The 19378-nt window shown below is 39.7% G+C and overlaps 1 protein-coding gene across 1 annotated transcript in view; it reads left to right on the forward strand.

Moving 5' to 3' along the window:
* DIP2C (disco interacting protein 2 homolog C) overlaps nucleotides 1-19378 on the forward strand; it is a gene marked incomplete at its 5' end in the record, with an annotated part of 146133 nt that overhangs the window by 78549 nt on the left and 48206 nt on the right. Inside the window, 8 exons of the mRNA XM_035888412.1 lie at nucleotides 685-799; nucleotides 5224-5425; nucleotides 7462-7571; nucleotides 8365-8445; nucleotides 12153-12276; nucleotides 13919-14040; nucleotides 16786-16897; nucleotides 17018-17127. Coding sequence (XP_035744305.1) covers nucleotides 685-799; nucleotides 5224-5425; nucleotides 7462-7571; nucleotides 8365-8445; nucleotides 12153-12276; nucleotides 13919-14040; nucleotides 16786-16897; nucleotides 17018-17127 — 976 coding nt within the window. The remainder of the gene's footprint in view (nucleotides 1-684; nucleotides 800-5223; nucleotides 5426-7461; nucleotides 7572-8364; nucleotides 8446-12152; nucleotides 12277-13918; nucleotides 14041-16785; nucleotides 16898-17017; nucleotides 17128-19378) is intronic.

Raw genomic sequence — 19378 nt, forward strand, 5'->3', positions numbered from 1 at the left:
CTACATTGCTGTTTATATGGCTAGAACCAGGAAACAGCAGAGGGAAACCTAAGGCAGTGTTAAGGCAGATACCAAGGTTCAAAACTGTGATTATTAAAATTTCCTATTGAACAGCTGGTTAATTCTGAAGGTGTTGACTCAACAGAATCCTAGCTCTCCACGTTGAATGTTTCCAATGTGCCTAACACTGAAGTTCTTGAACGCAACAGCGGTTCCTTGTGTGACCTTTCTAAGGTGCTGGAACTGAGCAGGAAACATCTAAAACTTCTGAAGAGCCTGATGCAGTAACATGTGCTGATCATGTGGCGGACCTCTCACAAAATGATGTTGCAGTTACTTTCTTCTAAGATGGGGCCAAAGAAGTTGCTTATGTTGGCTGTTCACAACAGTTTAACAACCACCTCGGTGTAAGCCAAATGTAGTACTTTTCTTATCCCAAGAAGGGCCACTTCTCCAACCCTGCTGTGACATTATGCCTGTATTTAATGGTCCTAGAACAAACCCCCCTATTTCTCCTCCAGAAGTTATCCAAACAACTGTTCTTGTTGCTTTTTCCCAATAAATAAAATACTAACTGATGCACCAGTTTAAATAACATAATCATAGTTATGGGAGGTTAAATTAGAAGACGGGGTTTTCCACCTGTCCTGTCACTAAATACTCTTCTCTTCTTGTCTTCTATAGAATAGCAGTGTTTTCAGTGAGTGTGCTGCATGATGAAAGGATAGTTATTGTTGCTGAGCAAAGGCCAGATTCCACAGAGGAAGACAGTTTTCAATGGATGAGTAGAGTTCTCCAGGTAATGCTCTTTATGTATGTTTGGAAGCTATTTTTTCCTGCTTTATATTCTCTTTATTGATCTTTCAGGCCCCAAGGTAACAGACATTTGTCTTTGAATAATTGTAAGTCCACCTTCACTTGCACTTGCACCTAATGAGCACAAAATTAGATTCTTCTGAGTGACAGTTCCTATTTGGGCCACACATATCCAAAGAGTGAGCCTTTTCCTAATCAAAAGAAAACGGATGAATTGAAGTAAGTAATAGCAAGGAGAGAGTAGTGTATGGTTCATAAGGCTACAGTCATTCATTAATTCAAAAGGGGAATGAATGAATGTATTATATACTTGTACTGTCAAAAGCTACCAGAGTCTCCTACTAAACAGTTATTGGCACTGGTATGGAGTTGAGCATCATCAAAAGTAGGTATACATATCTGAGCTAGATCTCCAGATTTTTTTTTTAATCAGTAGGAGAGAATTATGTGTTTCTAGTGCACCATGTTGATAGCTGAAATAAACTGAACGAAACACAGGCTAAAAATGCTGATTTCTCTCCAGTGAAATAAAGGGAAGTGGTTGATTGGCTCAGATGTAGGTATCTACAGTGAAGTTTTCTGCATAAAGGACATCTATTGCAAGGAATCCCATTCCAGCTGTCTGGTGGGTGATGCAAGGCACTTACTGCTGTGATGAAACCCACCTGGGTGGTGTTGTGGACACTTTGACCAGAAGACACAAGCTACCAAATACTAACAAATTCTGATCTTCTCCTTACATATAGCAGTCCACATTAAGGCAATGTCATTACCGTACTCCCAAGTTTTTTCACCTTGAATGTCCACACACAAAAACTAGATACTTTAGATAGCAGTCATCATCCATCTCCTCTATCTCCATGTTTAAAGTTTAATGGAGAAATCAAATTCAGTCTGTCTGTTGCTACCCTGTGAAAAGGTCTCAGCTCTGTCTAGAGCTGGTCACCTGTTACTTCCACTTCCCTTGCTTACCTTTCTTTCTGTCCTTCCTCAAGGACTCTTTTCAGGTAAATGTATTGCAAACATCTTTTTCGCTTTACCCAAGAGCCAAAGAAAAAGATCCCACAGAATTCAGAGGTGTTTGTATTCGTTATTGCTTTGTACCGAAAAAGAAAGGGAATCTGTCTACCATATCCTTGAAGAGACTGAACAAATAACCTTTCACCCATCTCAAGACTGGTTTGTCTGCTCTCATGATTTAGAAGATAACTACATTTCATACAGCTAGAGGCATCTCATATTCACAGTAGATCTAAATTATTATGAAGAAAAGCTGGAACCTCTAGCTTGTCCATCACACAGAAAGCCTCTGAAGCACCTAGTAGCACCTAGGGCAACCTATTTTAGAAGGAGAGGCTTTTGGATTGTCCATGCTTTGATAATTTTTATCAGGTAACAAGCTCCTAAAGAAAAGGTTGAAATTCTGGACTTCACACTTGGCCAATTTTGTCAGCTGAGCATTTTTGTGACTTTTACAGAAATCATGTCTTATACCATCATAGCCACTAGAATTCAGTACTGAACACTGTGGGAGTCCAGTGTCAAGTTGCTTCTGCCAAAAGTCAATCCTATTATTCTGAGTATGCTCAGGTCACAGCAGTGTCTGGGAGTGGTGGGCCATATATCAAAGTACACATATGTGTGGCTGCTTTTATTACCCATGTGTGAAGTCTGCAACTCGGGCATGCGTCACTATGTGAAGAAGTTGTTTCTGGTTCCACTTCAGCTGAGAGCGGAGATGGAGGTCAGAAGCCAGGAACACGCGGGATGCATTGTGCCTCCTTCCCAATCAGATTTTTAATGACAGATGTCAGGAAGTGGTAACCAGTTGTATCTGAATCATCTGCTAGTGATGAGCAACATAACGATATCACGCTTGTGTCGATGACGTCCATAACAAAATACCAAATTGCTACTCATTTCTGATGATATTTGTGAGACTTGTCTGACATCCTGCGTATGCTGCCCTGTGCCAGCCCTGCCTTACACTGCCTGCTTCTCCTGTGCCTTGTTGTGTCCCTGCATCTCTTCCCTAGAGTCGAGCTGCATCAATTTGCAGGACTTGCTTCCAGGGCACCTTGTTCTGGGGCTCTCCCTGGCCCTTCCTGCTCCTCAGCAGAGGACTGAAGGAGCTGCTGTACCTATGGGACTATGTTGGACTGCATCTGTGGGTTTTAGCAGAGGCATGGTTGGGAGGGAGAGGTCAGGCTGGGTAGAGAGTGTCTTGAGAGTAGTGTAGGAGTGTGGCTTTTTAGGGACAGCATGTGAGAAGATCCCAGGTCACCCAGCTGTTCAGTCAGATGGGTCCTAGATACTCATTCATCTCCCAAACTGCTGCAAACTGATCGGACCCTTCAGGCAGAGTTGGCGTTCCTGAACCCGGCAGACCAGACAGTAGTTTTACCAGTGCCAGTGCACTGGCAGGACTTGACAGGACTAGGCAAAGATAGGAGATATGCTGGAGAATTGGAGAGTATCTGCCTGGAGAATTTTATCAGAATGGGATGTTTCTTAGCTTGAACAATGTAGCAATCTGGACTCTGCAAGTCCTGGTATCTCTAATCTGTTTTCTCAATGAAACAGAGGGATAAAGATTTCAGATACTCTGTTTATTTCTGGCTGGACAGAGTAATTTCAAAAACAAAGCGATCTCATCAAGATGCATAAATGCCAGCAGTATTAAAATTGACTGGTACTCTTCTCTCACAAAATTTTGCGGCTCAGTTCATTGGGAGTCTTCCTTGTGAGACAAAGTCATTCCCTGCTTCAGTGCCAAATTCCAAAGTGTGAAAGGTGACAATTTCGAATGACCCTCGGCATTTCATCAGGCATTGTGCTGCAGAGGTAGCTATCAAAGGAGACAGTTCAGAAGTCACTGGGGAATCATTATATATAACACCCCTCATCCCACCCCAGCTGAGTATTGCTTTCCGTTCACCAGCTCGAGGAGCCACACTGTCATGTTTGAATAAGAATGGTTACTTGCCCTGTAACAGTTTTCCTTCAAGCTGATGTCAGGTGAGGATCCCATGATTTATCACTGCTTTTCAGAGCCTACAAAAACCATTATGATTAGGAGGTTATGATGGTTTCTGCCAAAAACATGAGACACTCTGTATTGGCTGTCATTTATATCTTGCTATAGCTGATCTTTCAGGTAAGGTGTATGTAGACCAGCAGCAAGGTCTTCCCATAGTACCACAAGATCTACACTACTAAAACTGCCACGTTTGTGAAATGACTAACCACTTTATTATTCTTGCTTACAAAATTTTGCAATCAAATAAATAAAAAATGAAGCAAACAGAAGCCAAAAGCAAAGCATTAGAGTCTCTGTAGAAGTAATCAGTAATTTATTGGCCCACACTTAAGTACATAACTATAAATGATTATTTGATTCTCAGAATATAGATTGTATCTTCAAGGCAACAGATGTATGCATTCACTTTTCTCACAGTTAAAAATTCAAATGCAAGTTAAGTAAATTATATTTTTGAACGTTTAACTACTCGTTAGAGCTGCTGTCTTTAAGTTGTTTCTCAGTCTGCTTGGATGTCTGAAGTTGTTTTTCTAACTCACTTGATGCAATTTCTGTTACCAACTTAAGGAATATAACTAGTTAAAATGGGTATGGAGTTAAAATCTTAAGTGCATGGGTATCCATGTTTAACTAAATAAATTACACAGATACTGTACATTACAGATTTTTGAAAACTGATGCAGTTTACTCCACATATCAGGCAAGGAACATGGTTATTATTAAGATTCAAAGATGCTTCTTTTTCAGGTTTTCATTCAACAGGTTTTTTTTCAAGTGCATAGTTTTGTAGTTTGTACCAATTCCCATTCCTGCCTGTGGATCTTTTACACAGTAATCAGGGAGTGAAACAGTTATTGTCTTAGAAAAATATTTAAAAATGTATAAGCTACATACTTCAGTAGGTATATGGTAATACATGTGCAACTTTTGAAATATTTCTTTGCTCTGCAAGATGGACTCAATGTTAAGTTGATAGAAGTCCTTTGAACTTTAATTCTGAGAAGTGCACCAGTTAAAATCAGTTTCACATGAGCTGCCAGCCTGAGTAATAACTCTTCAGGATATGTGCTACTAACATATGCCTAAGGGATGCCTAGGTAGCATTTCTTAACAGATTTCTGTGTATTTGTCACAAGGTTTTTCTGTGCTTTTTGGTCTTCTGGAATGAGTGTAGTAACATCAGTGTTACATATCCGTCCACCTGTTCCCACTGGAAAGAGCCTCCTTATCACTGACATTGCTGAAGAGTCTTTCCATTACCAGTTAATTATTAGGGTTGTTTCATGCAGTAACTCAGAACAACATGTGCTTATTAGAATGATGAATAATTAGCCTTTCATTAAAATCAACTTCCTGCTTTTTTTTAGGCTATTGACAGTATTCATCAAGTGGGAGTCTACTGCTTAGCTCTCGTACCAGCAAACACGCTTCCCAAGACGCCGCTGGGAGGAATCCACCTGTCGGAAACCAAACAGCTCTTCTTGGAAGGATCGCTACATCCTTGTAATGTGCTGATGTGTCCCCACACATGTGTAACAAACCTGCCTAAACCAAGGCAAAAACAACCAGGTAAGATGAGTGAAGGCAAAGGGACCGTGTCTTAATGCTCTGTGTTGATGGTACTGTATGGAGCAAAATCAAGTAACTGTTAATCCAGGCAACCATCAGCTTGATCAGCTGTTCCTGTTAGATATTCCAGGTGTGTTAAGGACAGCATTGGGTTTGGCAGAAGCTAGAAATACCTTCACAAAGAGTGCAAGGAAAAATGCTCCAAAACCCTAAGTTCAGTAACAATGAAGACATTTTTATCACTCTGCAAGGCACTGCTGAGATCACATCTAGAGTTCTTTGCAAATTCCTGGTCAGTTATGTTTAACGAGGATGGACTGAGACCGAAATGGAGAAAGAAAAAATCTTAGCTTATTTGAAGGCTGACTTTGTAAAGTAGAAAAATAGAGGAAGAGGACTGTTGACACTAAATAACAGTGTTGGAAGAAGAGCAAATACTTTAAAACTGGTCATGAATATATTAAACCCAAGAATGAGGATAAGGTTTTTACCTGAGTAGGGAGGTTCCAGATTATTCTTACGTCAGGTATATTTGAGGGAAAACCCTAACTAGTTTTAAGATGTTTCTTCAGAAGTTCTGCCACATTTTATGAAGAATATTGGGTGAAATGGTACAGCAAGGTGCTGACTCAAACAACTGAGAAAGCCCTTGTAGCCTGCTGTAGTCCCATTGCTGGTTACTCGTGCATAATGAACGAGAACCTTTTTAGCAATTTTTTTACTTGGAAACCACTCGCAGATTCTAGTATTCAGGTTAACTTCAAGGATTTCTGGATCTGTAGCCTCAGGCTTAAGACCTGAATTCAGCTATGTTAGACTAAGTGTTGGTTACCTTCCGCTTTGAAAACCAGCTTGGAATATGAAGTGTTTTTAACCTCTGGATCTCAAATATGGGGACTATCTGTCATGAATTCAGTGCAAGTGTGTCAAAACCATCAGTTTGCTTCTTTATTTAAAACCCTTGGACAAACATTTCAGAAATCAAAACCATAATCTCAGTTTGCAGATACTGGGACTGTCAGAGCTAACAGTGACTTCCACTAACTTAACAAAAGCAATGAAGCCTTTAACTGCAGCGCTCACTTTGGTATTTCCTTGCTGCTGCTTTGCAAAGTAATCTTTGGTTGGTTTGGGTCAGGTGTCTTGGCTACGTCCCCTCCCAAGATCTTGCCCCCTTCCAGCCCACTGCGGGGGGGGGGGGGGGATATTGGAGGCACAGCCTTGATGCTGTTCAAGCACTGCTCAGCAGTAGCCAAAACATTGGTGTGTTATCAACCCCTTTCTACATACCAATAGAAAGCACATCCCTATGCTGCTCGACCCAATACAAGTATCAATCACAGTTAATCAGTAATCCGCGCTGGAGAAGCAGAAAACAAATGGTAACGTGAGTGTAAATGGTATCCGTGAGACAGGTCTTTTTCCCTAATAGCAGCAACAGAACATCAGAGAAATCCACCTCATGGAGAAGTGTCATCCTTGACATCTTCCTTTCTTCTAAAGTTAAATTATTTTTCTTCAGTCTCTACCTTGTGCTAAAGAGCTTGCATATATTTTATCATATGCACCATCTGTCTTCCTAATCCTTGTCCCTTCATGTCTATAGCATTACAGAATTGCTAATACAGATACAACTTACCCCAGGGAACAAAAGAGAGAAATAGGAACATTGTCCCTGAAGCCTGGATACATCTCATCTGGTTTTAAGCACTTGAATGGACATGCCTAAATTAGGAGCTGAATTTTCCAAAGATTCCCTATATCAAGGCAGACAGGATGTGTCTCTGGCTGTAGAGAGCCCATGCTAAATGGGCTCCTCAGTTAGGTATGTTTAGGGAGGATGAATCCAGGCCTACATATCTTCCAGCTACTTCTGGTCCATCAACCAAAGTTTGTATCAACAGAGATGTGTTCAAGGTTTGGTATTGTGGGTAGCAATGAGGAACATATCATGTAATGCCAAAGAAATAAAAAGAATTTTCATCCACAAGTGGAGCATTTTATAATGCACTTAGCACATTTCTGATTTATTCTAGAAATTGGCCCTGCCTCTGTGATGGTGGGGAACTTGGTCTCTGGAAAAAGAATTGCACAGGCCAGTGGTAGAGATTTGGGGCAAATAGAAGATAATGACCAAGCCAGAAAGGTAAGCTAAACTTTTCTGATATGGCTTGCATTTAGCTAGTTAAGACCAGGACACTTAGCAATACATAGATAGTAGTATTATTATTGCAGAATTTGTTGATTGCTTTTTCTAATTCACACTAAAATATTTCAGAACCCGCTTTACAGATAAATATAAAATAGATGTGAGGGGGGATCAATGCATTTCATCTGTATGGATTTTTTTTTTTTTTATAAGTGTACATGGGACAACAGAACAAACATGGTGGAAAGTTTTAATGGGGCTTTTACTAGAAATCACCCTATGTTACATCTTTTTTACTAGTTCAAGTGGAGTCCAGGCAATTTTGTTTGCATATATGGTCCTGACCTTATTTGTTGTTATTTTGATCCTGTAAAATTAACTTGAAATTCAGCTCTTTTGGGTGCTTATGTGAGTAAATCAGTAAGGTCTAATCTGTATAAATATTCATGTATTTATAGTAAGAAGAAGAGAGGTAGCTAAAGAAATAAAATTGTGCTTAAATTCAGAAAGATCAGTAAGAAGTGGTTTATTGCTTTGAAAGTATATGTAGTGATATATCATAATCCCAGCAGTGGCTTCACTTCCAGAGAGGCTGCTGCTACCATACAAAAGCACCTTGCTATAAATATGTGTGGTGGCAAGGGAATTAATTTATGTTTAGCGCTTCTGGGTATTGATGTAAAACATAGCATATAAATGAGAGACATAGATAAACTAGCAGAAATAGTTACCTGTTGTTTACACCCAAAAAGTTATTTAGTGCCATGACTATCACTCTGCTTTATTTTAGTTCCTCTTCCTCTCAGAAGTGTTGCAGTGGAGAGCTCAGACCACCCCCGACCACGTGCTTTACACTCTACTGAACTGCAGGGTAAGAAGCTCGGGCCGATACTCTGACAGGCTGCGGTATGGAAAATGGCACACTGGTATTTCAGCTGCACCTGCTCGTGCTATGGCTGAACACGACCTTTCTGTTTCTTTTCCCATTAATACTCAGCTGTTATATTTAATGTTCACTGAGGCACAGAGGAAAAGAGAATAAGCATTGCCAGTTGTCAAAATACAGATTGCTTTTGTATCAGATGGCGTGCCTTACCTTTCTTGTTTCTTTTTCCACCACATATATGTTGTGGGTGAGCTGACTGCAAATCTATTCCAGTACTGATTGTTCCTATACTGAAGAGTAGTATTTAATACTTCTCACCATCCTGATTTCCAATTTGAAAAGCACGGGCTTGGCAAAATCAAAGCACATTCCCTAAATAAAACAATGATTGTTGGGTTTGAGACTGGACCATCTGGGGGAGGTATGAGAATGGGGAAAGGAGGTGAGGAGGAGAGATGTCGAGAATCCAATCAGGTCTGCAGAGGATCACTAATAAATCTCTCTGCACAGCCTACATGAGGTGCCAGCCTGGCACAGCATTTCATTGCTTATCAAAAGTGAATTAACGTGTGTCACGTGTTACAAAACGTGGCTTTACTAAGAGTGGGTGATTACAGACTTCCTAGATGATGGTAGGTGACAAACCAGTATTTCCCAAGACCACTGTAGAGAATGAAAGTCTGATTTCAAACCATCCCACCACAGTACATCTGGACACATCTGTGAAACTGGGAGACATACCTTGTGTGTGAGGGTCTCCAGGAGAGGAGGGGCCTGGAATAGTGCTATTCCCCTAGGCCACCTGGAGTAGCTGGTGTTGTCTCAGCCCATGTGGTCCCTACGCAACATGAATGGGTTCTTAAATGTGCAGTAATTTGTGAACATCTGTGAAATGACCACTTACTGTATTACAGGATATGCTTCCCCATATTACAGTGCTGGTACCCAAGTTCAGTTTGAGGCTACCAGTAAGTCATTAAATGACCACTTTAAAATTCAGGTTAATAGCTAATACTGTGTGAACATGTGCAACTTGATAGATAATAGTGAAGTAGTAATGTAGTTGTCTGTGGCAAAGTAGAAAACTTCGGAGGCAATGCTGTTTATAGATTCAGTATTACACCATTCAAATAGTGCATTGTTCAGTCCTGTAAGTTAGGAGCAAAGATGCTGCGAGAAAGAGGCAGTGATATCCACACAGGCTGTTGCTTTTGAGCTTAAATAAAGCCAGACTTCCCATGCTGGCAGAAGGGTTCAAACAGCAGGAGGGAAGGACACGATGTAGAAAACAAGAATTAACAAAATAATTTATTATTCCATAGAAGTAAAAAATGGTTGAATTCTGAAATTCAGTTTCTCTGCTCCTTTAATACTCTCAGTGTGAAGTTATCTTATCCTATGAAATTTGTTTGAGAGATTTAATTCAATTTTTATGGAAAGGAGTAACAGGTTTGGTGGGGTTTAGCCTAGGCAAGTTTTATTGCCCATCTTGAATTTTAATTCTGGTTTGTAACTTTTCCCATTTTGTCTTCCTTGCACATTGTCTGTACACTATGTTCTAAAACATCCAGGCATCCTGCAGTGGATGACTAATAGAAATCCAGAGAGATTAGTGTTTTCCTGTAACCCAAGCTTTTTGAGAATTTGGAATATTTCAAAATTAGCGCAGTGCATTGTTTTTAGTGTGTGTCATGAACGATTGCAACACCTTTACTTTGCAGGACACCTTGTATAAAAGACCCAAAGGGAATAGTTGCCTGGTGCTTGCCAATGACTTGTCCAACAACAGGATACTCCTTCCCTGCACTTCATATAAACACTGTCTTTCCGCTGGTTCACATGCAGCAAGTGCCAGAAATCTGAAATGTAAACAAGTTTCGCACAAATTTACATGACTTGCAGCAACTCCGTTTCTGTATTAGTGAGGCCTGTGCTTCTGCTGTATGTGGGGATATAAAGGTCCTTCTTCCCATGACTTTGCAAACAGCCAATTTCTTGAAAGAAAGAATGAGGAGTTTAAGCACATTCCCACAGGCAGGTCTACATTGACAAGGACACCCAGACCCCAGGCCGCTTTGGCCATACTTAGGGCTAGACAGGTGGAAGCCATCTCTAGTCCAGCACCCATATAGTTGCATGTGACTTTAGAGGAAGCCTTCTTAGTGAAATGATCTCTGCCTTGTTCAGAAGCCTGATAAAAATTGCCTGAAGTGCATTTCAGTAAGTATGGTTGCTAGAAGATTGTGAAGAGGAATGCTAAGCCCTGACTTTGCCCTTTTTATTTTCAGTTAGGTTTGTCCTCTTTGTTGACAGTGTTTGAGTTTGTATATACTTTGTTATAAAGTTTGTAAATGCCAAGTGATGCCTGGTAACATGCCACTACTTCCAGTGCTAGGCCTTTATCAAACTGCTCTCTCCTCTCTGAATCTTGTGGTCAGTAAATACTGTGGTGGTGTGTGGGATGGTGATTCTGGACAGGAACCAGCAATCAAGCCAAATGTTTATTATTTCTTGCCTTGTTAAAACAGAGTGTAAAGAATATTTATTTAAAGCAGAAGACCCTATTGCTTTCTCCCTTAATAAGGACAGTGGTACCATATTTTTCTTGCATTGCATTGCATTTTTATTGCATTGATACATTGTTCTTTTGAAGTGTACGTATTTTCTTACCATTTCCCCCCCCCTCCAAATTTCTTCGTCTTCCCTGATTTTAAGTGAGCTTAGTGCTTGTGATAGGTGCCAGGTATATCACAGCAGTACTGGAGGCTGAAATCCTTTTTTTTCACAGAACAGGTACACCGGCAGAGAGGTGCGGCCCTTCCCTTACTGCCCTGTCCCTTTATCTCAGACCAGCTCTAGGCACAGTCAGTCTGTCCTGCATGTTCACTTTTAGACTTCTCTTCTGAGGTGTCAACTGTGGTAGTGAATTTTGTGATAACAGATGTATTTATTTCTCTAAAAGTGTATTTGTGTGTGTGCATATATACACACATACACATTTTTAGGGAATGTAATAACATAACACTCATCCAATTTAAAAGACTAGTGCTATTTGAATTGCCGAACTGTAGCATAATGCCACTTCCCCTTTTTTTTTCCCATGCTGACCAGAGTTACTCAAATTCAACAAATGTCTTTCTTTTCTATTTCATTTATATGCATGTGCTTAGCTTTTGTTCCAGACTAATCCTTTTCCCCATCACTAAGTATTTTCTCCTGTCTCTTTTATCTTTTGTCTTTTAAAGTATTTCTGCTGTGCCATTTGGCTTCCTTCCAGCGTGCAGACAATGAAGTGCAATTTTCAGGATTGCTCTCCACAGATTCTCCAGATTGCTGCAGAGACCATAAAGGCACTTTCCTGGCTGTAGCAGGAACGCTGCCTGTATAGCAAGGGAAGGAGTGCAGGTTACATGGGCAGGATCTTAGCATATTACTGTACTCTTTTGGTTAGAGAGGAAACACTGTTGAGGGTAGAAGGTACAGAGAGCGGAATGGAGAACATTCCTCTGCCTGACAAACATCTTTTTTCTTTCCAACTACAGTATGGCATAAGGCTGAAGGTTTCCGTATTTAAGTTGCTTGCATGACATATTGTGGCTGCACCTCATCCAGTAACTTCTAAGGTGCAGAGGGAAATAGAGCTTCAGCACATTGCATTATCTTCTGTGACATTTATCTTTCTTCCTCTGCAGGGAACAATAGCCAACTCGCTGACATGTGTCCAGCTACATAAACGAGCTGAGAAGATAGCTGTCATGTTGATGGAAAGGGGACATTTGCAAGATGGAGACCACGTGGCTTTGGTTTACCCACCAGGTAAAGAGCTGCCATGTTCAGTACCTTGGTAGTCCCGAAAGTTTATCAAGATCCATTAGAATGGTGCTGGTTTGGTGGTGTTACCAACACGTAAACGATGCTAGTTGGCAAAACACAAAATATTTGCCTTACGTACATTTCTTTGAACTTAGTTGAACACATTTAAAAGAATTTCTCTTTGTGTATGCGTGTAGATATTATGTCTTTGTGTTCAGATTAAGATTAACCTGTGGTTTTAAAACCTGTCTCTTATAAGCAGTCAAATTTAGTTACTGCTTTTCTTTTAATTTGCAGGAAATATACTATTTTATGAGCACACAGTTCTGCTAAAATATTCCATCTGCTGAGTGTTCTTAGATTCACCCATTGAATTCCCTCTTGGAAGTGCTGCATTTCATCAGGGCAAAGCAGCAATACCTAAGCAGTAATCCATGGGGTTTTTTTAGAGTAGAAATATGATGAATAAAGAGCAGATGATTAAGAAATACCAAATTACAATCAGTATTTTCTCTATCCACCTTTAACCTAGACAGCTCTCTGTGGCTTGGTTTTTCATCCTTTGACATGAGGGCTTTTAAGCTGGTGCTAACTGGTACCATGTTTGACATTTGCCTGAAATGATTTCTGATCTAATGCTGCTCCTTTATCGTTAGCATTTCATGCGGGTTGGTGAAATAAACAGTCTGATTTAAGGTCTGCATTGTGATATGTGGTTTGTAAGGGCTGCAAGGTACTGGTTAAATCTTTATAGGAGTAATTTCTCAACAGTTGTTAAGGTCTCAACCTTTTCCACAAAAGACGACGAGTATTTTAAACTTAAGTTTTTATTTTCTGTATTTCACTTCCCAAGAATAAAGCATGTTATTGCAGGAACAGTAACCTATCAGTACTCCAGATCCTTTTCCACTGTAAGAATAAAACAACCCCCATTGTTGTCTTATCATGGCCTGTGTCCAGCACCAGGGAGCTATCAAACAACGGTATTCACGGGGTCTGTGTGCTGTTGTCTGTTCAGCCTCCTTAGATAGCCTGAAGTGTGCTGTCCACAACCTGTCACCTGCATTCAATGTTTATACAGAACACCACCTATTATTATGTTAAAAGCAGGATTTCAAAATCATGACACTCTTTTTTACTGTAAAATTTCAGATAGATAAGTCAAAGCTGCATATCTGAGGTTAAAAGTGGCATGAGAAAGACAGTGTTTAATGAAACCTCCAGATGTTCCTTTTGTGGCTGATAGGAACAGGCATCGTCCTACATCATCCTTTTGCTGGTGCATGCCTCTTCTTGTAGACTCTCACTTGTCTTTAAATGTAAATTTAGGAAGATAATTAATTTGTAGAAATCAGTCTTTTTAACAGGTTCCTGATCATAAAAGTGGAGTTCACCTAAATAATGATATCTGGCTGCAGCTTTGTGTCGCCTTTGGTTTTTCATGCTCAGAAGAACAGTACAATTGAAAGGAATCAGTGAAGCTGAACAAATACTGACAAGGGGCTGAAAAAGAAGTCTGTTAAAGGGCTTAGTCGCTCATTTAACCTCCTGAGTTTAGTTCCAAGTAATATGTATGCTGACACAGGTGTCTGTGATTAAATGATTTGATTTTCAGCAGAGGATTTTTGTTTTGTTCTTCATGCAGGAATAGACCTGATTGCTGCATTTTACGGATGCCTGTATGCAGGCTGTGTGCCAATAACAGTTCGACCTCCACATCCCCAGAACATAGCTACCACACTACCTACAGTGAAGATGATTGTGGAGGTGAGCAGACACCTTAAAGTGCGCAAGTAGATCAAATGGGCAGTGGATTTGCGTTAATCTTCAGGAATGGTAACTTAAGCGAGTGGTGGTATAGGTTGAAGAGTTGTATTCTGTCCAAAGATTCAGGACTTCAGTGTGTTGCAGGGTCAACACTGCTTGACAGCACACAACCTTCTGACTTGTGCTGTCACATTTTGCTGCAGTTACGCTGCTCCTTTCAGGAAATTTTCTTTCAGGAAATATATTTGCAGTGCTTTATTGTTTTCAGCTATATGCCAAGAATGGTATGATTCCTCACCTGGCAACGCTACCCTGAGCATTGAGAAAAATCCCGATGGAAGGCTTAGCTTGACCTGATGGTGATTTGTGCCCAGCTCTGTACATTTAATTGTTTTGCAGTTCGAAGCAATTTCAAAGTTCTGTTGTGAAGATGTTGGTCGGTATTTTGTTTCATCCAGAGAAGTGCTACTCAGAATTTTTCATTCAAAGCTTTCTTTTGGTATTTTGGCTTTATCTAATGAAGTTTTGTCTTTGTTGCATATAAATAACTGCATTGTGCTTGTTACTGAGGGAAATAAAATGGTTGCAAAGAGATAGCCTTTTACATCTGGCAACTTCTAATCTATTGAATGGAATTCTGAGTCTCTGAAAAAACAAGTTGAAACAAATGTGGTTTTAGCATTTCTAATTAATGTTGATATTTTCAAGTAATAAGTACTAGAGATAGTTGTAATTTGTGGCTTTCCTTATGGCATCAGATGCCACAAAGTGTCAGTAGAGGTATGAGAAATTGTCCTGTTGTCTTCAGGGTTCTCATTATTTAATATTTATTTTGGCACTCACAGTCTTTAAAAATCAGTTGTTAAAATTACAGAAGTGATGTAAAATGTGTTATTTTGTTTTTCCTTTGATGTTTAGTAGCCAAACTCGATCTGTTTGGTTTCATAATGAAAAACTAGGACAGGACTAAGCTGACTTGTAATTGTATTTCCTTCAGTGGACTTAACTTTAAATAAAATGTTGAAATTCGTTAGCCATATTAACACCACTTTGACTCTAAAAGCCTCTCAGCTCTGCTTTACACAAGATTTTCTTTCATTTTGGAGAGGGATGACCTTGTAGAAATTAGAATATCAAGGCTGTTCCTTCATTGCCAATGCAATCATCTAAATTTCCCGGTGTGATGGGGTCAAAGCCTGCTCTGACATGCTATATGTTTACACAGCACCTTTTGAAGTCAGAAAGAATGTCTTCTGAGCAAAATTTGGCCTACATAATTGTATTTTGGTGATGAACTCGCAGTAGTAAAATATAACTGAACATTACTGAGCCCCATCTCGAGCAGTTGCTAACATGTAGCTAAGATGTCTCCTTTCTCCTTCCCCACCGTCCCTACGTGTTTACCTCCAACTTGCTATACTCCAGGCACGGACATTCTGTATTTTACTAAGCCTCCTGATCTTCCAGATAATATAATACCTGATAGGGAATATAACCATCAACTCTTGAAATTCCTTTTGTTTTATGGCTCCACTATGTCCCAAACCAAGAATTACCCTTCCTTGCCATGGCAGTGATGTGATTGGATTGAGGCATGCTGCAGTGGCTTCATTTGTCTTCATCTTTAGTTTGAAATATTTAGATTGTCCATACAGGGAAATTATGGGGTTAGAGGAAATAAATAGAGCTTGGGTCAGTGCTTGTGTGCTCCTAATTTCCTCATGTGCTCTATAAAGTTGACCTATAAAGTTGACCTCCATGAGATTACTGTCAACAGAAGCTGATCTCTTCTGCTCAGTGGTAAAATTTAGTGTACATATGGTTACTGATTTCCTTAGGTCCAGCATTGGAAATTCAGTGTGCAATGAAATGTCTCAGATTCCTTAAGGAAAAAAATTCTCTTAGCAATATTTGCACAGATTCTCCAAGTTCCAGGAAAAGAAGAATGATGCTGCCTTTTTGGTTTTTCCTCTGTACCGTCTTCAGTGATTAATAGTGTTAATATTTATGTTTGTCTGAATATTTTCTTAAATATATTAATTTTTATAATCAGTAAGAAATATTCTTGTAGTTGCTACTTATGTATTTTTAAAAATAGCAAATCTAAAAGGAGAATGCCTTCAGCATGTGTCATCTAAAATTCAGTGCAAATGGTATTTGCAGTAAACCCACCATTTCATTTCTTAGTGCCACCTGCACAATTTTTGGTCTAGAGCTATTTTGCCAGTATCAGAAGAGTTCACAGTGGTTTATCACTAGTAAGCGAATCAGGAATATATGGCTAACATAAAATTGACTGAAGATAGTAAAATTACTCATACAAATGTCAGGCTCAGTTTTGGCTTGTGTGAAAATATTGTTTGTAAACCAAGATATATTGCCATCACATAGGAAATGTTTTGGTCAGTCTTCTGTACTGGCATTCTGAGTTGATACCTGAGTTGATATACTGAGTTGATATACACATATAATGTGTTGGAAAAGTCACATTCTCCCTATTAAGGTGCCTTTAGTTTATTACAACACTCTTCTCAAAGTGCAATTTTCGTGTAATTTGTAAAACTTATATGACTGTCTGCATTGTGAGCTGCATTGTTTGTGCATCTTTCCACCTCCTAATTGGAAAATGTAAGACTAATATACCTGTGTCCTGTTCTGGCAGAAAATAAATCATGGTCTTGCTCATTTTCATGGGAGAATTAATCAGTATCCCATTGCATTATTTTTTATTTCTTAAATTCCTAGGTGAGCCGCTCTGCCTGCTTAATGACTACACAATTAATATGTAAATTGTTACGGTCGCGAGAGGCAGCAGCAGCAGTGGATGTCAGAACGTGGCCTCCAGTACTAGATACAGGTGAGTGCTAAGACTAGGGGACTGCTGTGTCTTCTTTTATCATTGTATTTGTCAAGCACTGAGAGGTCTTATCTGTCATGGGAGTAAGATACACGTATTTTCTTTCTCTATTTTCACTAGACGATTTGCCAAAGAAGCGGCCTGCACAGATCTACAAACCTTCTAACCCTGAAACGCTTGCTTACCTTGACTTCAGTGTCTCCACAACTGGCATGCTAGCAGGGGTAAAGGTAGGGACTACTTTTTAAAGCTGGCATTCCTACTGTCACGCCTGGCAGGTGGTACATTGCTCCTGATCTGTAACTCCTCTTGATTTTTGGTAATAGAAATTGAATTGCTTCCTCCCTTGCAGTCATTATTTGATGCCATTAACATGAAATTAGTTCTTCTGCACTCACTATGGTACTGTTTGTGGCAAGTTAAGCCCCACTCCTCTTCCTCAGACTAAAAATTTAATTCTTATACCCCTGTGGATAGCCCAGGAGCTTGTCTGCCTCAAGTGTTCTTAGACTGAAGCATCTATTCTTTCCTTTTTATGAAGGAAATGAGACATGGTCATCCTTTCTCTACTTCTTCCAGTACTCATTTACTTTTTGCTCTTTATTGCAACTCAGCTGCTGGACATTGGTTTTCAATATTCTCTTCTTCATGCTATTAAGGGAACTGCTGATGTCTCTGGTATGTTCACCTGGCACAATACTAGAGTAATCAGCAAAAAAAATCCATTGATGGATTTGTTTGATAAACTTGGGCATCTTGAGCTCTTTAAATCTCTATTGTGGCATTTTCTCCAACCCTCTAGCCACAATTTATCAAAGCTGTCTTTTCTAGCTGCTAACATACGTATTATTCCAGTGTTGGTTTCACCAGCATGCAGGCAGAGGTAGAATCACTCTCTTACTCTTGCCTGTTACTTCCTTACTCCTATCTGTTGCATATCCGAGGATTATGATTACTTCAGCCATTTTTGCTGACGTGTCACACTTACAACCTGTATTGAATTCCTCATACTCTTTGGCATTATGCATCTATTTTCAGAAGCTGTCAGCATACTTCAGAAACAAGGAAAGCTTCATTTTCCCAGTTTTCAGATGGAGAATTTGAAGCACAGAGCAGTTATGTGACCAGCCCAAGGTTGGTTGACGGTTAAACGGCTGAGCTGGCTGAAGGTCACATATCGGAGACTCCTGGAAGAGCCATTTCATCTAACTTTAAATAGTTACAATGCCCACAGATGTGGACTGGTCCTTGGGCTCCTCAGTAATCAACAGAGAGAAGCAGGAACTTTTAGGGTGTAATTTATCTGACTTACCTGAAACATCTATTTTTGAATGGGGTGAATGTCACATAAGTCTTCATTTCTTCTAAAGGGAGCCTTAAATGATGGTTTCAGATGCAGCCATCTATATAAATCAGGTCTGAATTCCACCTCATCAGACTTGCAGAAATGACTACTAACTATGCAAAGTCAGTATTTGGAGAGCTTCAAAGATAGTCAAAGGCAGGGCAATTTGAAGAACCTTTTCTTAATGTGGCTAAAGGGAAATCCGTATAAATCTCTCAAGGACTTCTTGATTAGCTTCTGATATCTGGGTCACAAAGCCTCCAGATCACGGACTCAGCCGGTTTATGTAGACAGTTACCATCTACTAGATCATCACTAGTGATTAATTAATTATAAAAGGATCGTAAGAGGCCACATGACTTATATTCATAATGCAGTGGTGCTGAATTTCAAAAATGGCTAAATTTTTTTACTTAAGCAACTTATGTGGCTTCTGAAAAGTTGATAAAAGTTTTGTAATTGCTTTGGAACTAGTAGATTCCACTTATGCTTACTCTCAACTTTTTCACTAGCTTGCACCCAGTGTGGTGTGAAAATTCACAGAATAACACCAGTTCTGGCCTACAGAGTTCAGTTGAATCCCATGTGAAAAAGTGTTCCTGATTCAGCTACAGCAGAATTAATCTCTGCAAACTGCAGATGATCACCATGTGGACACCTGCTTTGAGCTGGTCTTTTTGCATCACCTGGGACATGTCCAGCCTCGGTTATGGCTCTCATTGGCAATGGAGAAAAAGTCACTTCTGGAGCTTTATTCCCCTGTTCACCTTAAGATCAAATAAATTTTACCTTCCAAGTGCCTGTTTCCCTCCACTGACTCTTAACAGTATATAAGGCGACCAGCTCAGTACGTGGCAGGGATCAAAGGTTAGATGAGTTAAGTCCTATCCAGGCTGTCTTTCTAACACGGGTATCTTTCTTGTTATTAACAGAGAGGACAAAGATTAAAAGATGTAATTCTGTTCCCCTTCTAGTTAGACCTTCTAAGCCGGGATGGGTGAGTGTGGGAAACATCCGAACACTAGAAAAAAAAAAATCAGAATAATTTCCTTTTGATCAGGATTTTTGTTTCTACTTACTGCATGTTTTATCTCTGAGAGCTTTCTTACCAAGATTTTTAAGAGCCTGTTTCTTAA

This window comes from Egretta garzetta, unplaced genomic scaffold (genome assembly GCF_000687185.1).
Source record: "Egretta garzetta isolate BGI_Z169 unplaced genomic scaffold, ASM68718v1 scaffold181, whole genome shotgun sequence".
Classification (NCBI taxonomy): Eukaryota; Metazoa; Chordata; class Aves; order Pelecaniformes; family Ardeidae; genus Egretta; species Egretta garzetta.